The 2,362-nt window shown below is 20.8% G+C and overlaps 1 protein-coding gene across 1 annotated transcript; it reads left to right on the forward strand.

Annotated features, from left to right (window-relative positions):
* Positions 1-637: 637 nt before the first annotated feature.
* LOAG_14713 (hypothetical protein) lies at positions 638-795 on the forward strand (the record flags this gene model as incomplete). Its single annotated transcript, XM_003150207.1, has 1 exon — positions 638-795. A coding segment is annotated over one exon (158 nt), but the record flags the coding sequence as incomplete, so codon positions are not given.
* Positions 796-2,362: the final 1,567 nt, after the last annotated feature.

Here is a 2,362-nt window from a genome sequence, read left to right on the forward strand (position 1 = left end):
ACTATGCTTGCAGAGTGAAATTGATTAATTTGTTATCGAATTCATATTGAATTGTTAAATTAAATAATACTTTATTCCTACACTAACATTTATCTGGTTTATAAGACTGCGACAAAATTGTGATAAAATTGCAGCAAAATGATAAAGTAATTTTTAATTACTTTTAAAAGAAATACGATAAAAAAAAAGATATTTCAAGGATTAATTTAACTTTATTGGAAATGCAACTTGTGATTTTTTTTATGCTATTAGGAAGTTTTTTAGCTTATTAAAATACTTCTACAAAAAAATAATTTATTTTTGTTAAAAATTAAAGTGATTTTTTTTTGGAATAATTTCATTTAAAATTAAATTTTATATATTAAAACATAAAATAGCAAAATACAATGAAAATGCAAAGAAAAAATATTGAAAACTTTAATTAGTAAAAGATTGAGAAATTTGAAATCTCACTTAATTGAAGATGTAGTTGAAATTTAAATACTGAAATCACAAATTACAAATCAAATATAAAAAGTTCAAAATTATTTTTAGCTTTGTTCATATTTGTATTTCATAGCTAATCTCTTTTTTCTAATTAAAACTATTTTTATTTGAAATATGAAACATTATTCGACTTTTTTTTCTTTTTTTTCAGTTTCGGATCCATGCCAGGATGATTCGTTGCATGATTGTGATCCGGTAGCAGAATGTTACAGCGAACAACCGGGATATTTCCAATGCCGATGTCCGAGTGGTTTTGCTGATATCTCAACCGATCCACGTTTTCCTGGGAGAAAATGTAAAAAAGGTTAGTTCTAAAAATGCATTTTCTAAAGTAGAAAAACTTGTGAATAATTTAATTTGGAAATTTAATTTAGAAATTTAATTTGGAAATTTAGAATTTAAAAAATTTTGAAAACAAAAGCAATTAACAAAAATAGTAACATACATCTTTTGGCAATTATATATTTACAAATTTGAGAATATCTTACGATTATCTTGTGATCTAAAATGAAAAAAAAAAAGAAAAAACATTGATAAAAAATAATAATATGAGTATTTGATACTTGAATTAGAACTCAATTTATATTTTCAGTACATTACTGTTTAATGATTTAATGTTGAGAAGAAAAAAAAAAATGTTTGTCTTAATTAGTTGATAGTGTTGAAAATATGATAAATTCTCATTTATATTTATAGTAATCAGTAGACTCACTATTAAATGTAAAGAAAAATAAAACGAAAAACTTTTTCCAAATTTCAATCAATCAAATTAAAATTAAAATCAGTCAAATTAAAATTAATCAAATTAAATTTGAAATTAGTCAAATTAAAATTAAATTAATCAAATTAAAACTAAATTGACTAAAATTAAAATTTTAATCAATCAAACTAAGATTGCCAATAATGAGGTGATCAAAAAAAAAAGAAAAAGAAAAAGAAGAAAATTCATATCCATCTGAATATTAAAAAATAAAACAAAACTTTTTACATATACATCATTCATTTTTAGGAATTTAATCATTTTTCTTTTCTCAGATTCTCATCTTCTCAATTTAAATTAATAAAATTAAAACAATTAACAAAGTAGTTAAATAGAAAAAAAGAAAGGAAATTTTTTCTTCTCAATTTAAATTAATAAAATTGAAACTATTAATTAATAAAGTAATTTAACAAAAAAGAATGATAGAAATGTGTATAAATAATATTTATATGAATAGAAATGAATGTATAATAGTTTTATTTTTAGAAAATTTTTCATTTTTAGATTTGAAACTTTCATTATTATTATTAATATCAAATTATAATGCAATTTTGAAGGCTTTTCAATGAAACTTTTAATAATAAATTCTTTTAAATTCATAAAATGTTCCAATTTTAATTAAAAGAAAGATGATGATAGATGAAAAAGGTGAAAGGTATAAAAGTATGAAAAAGGATTTGAAAGGTATAAAAGAGTATTTGAAAATAAATCACTGTTTGCATATGAGTAGTGTAATAGTAGTAGTAGTACTTGAAATAGTAACGATTATAATGATGGCATTTTAAGGATGATCATGATAATAATAATAATAATAATAATAATAATAGTAATAATAATAACGATGATGATGATGAATCAATTTCAATCGTTAATTATTGTAAAATTGAAAGAGAGAAAGGAAGAAAGAGAGGAAGAGAGAGAAATTTGATTCTCATCATCATTACCATATTCCTATATATCCATTTCGATATCTTCATTAATCATCAAATAAATGCATGTATTTGTATTGCTGTTTGTAATGAAAGAAAATGAGGGATATAAAAATGATAGAAATTCATCAATTCATTAATTGTAAAATTTATTAATTAAGACAACTTTAATTAAAAAAATTTTTTT

The sequence above is a fragment of the Loa loa genome, assembly GCF_000183805.2.
Source record: "Loa loa unplaced genomic scaffold supercont3.372, whole genome shotgun sequence".
Lineage (NCBI taxonomy): Eukaryota > Metazoa > Nematoda > Chromadorea > Rhabditida > Onchocercidae > Loa > Loa loa.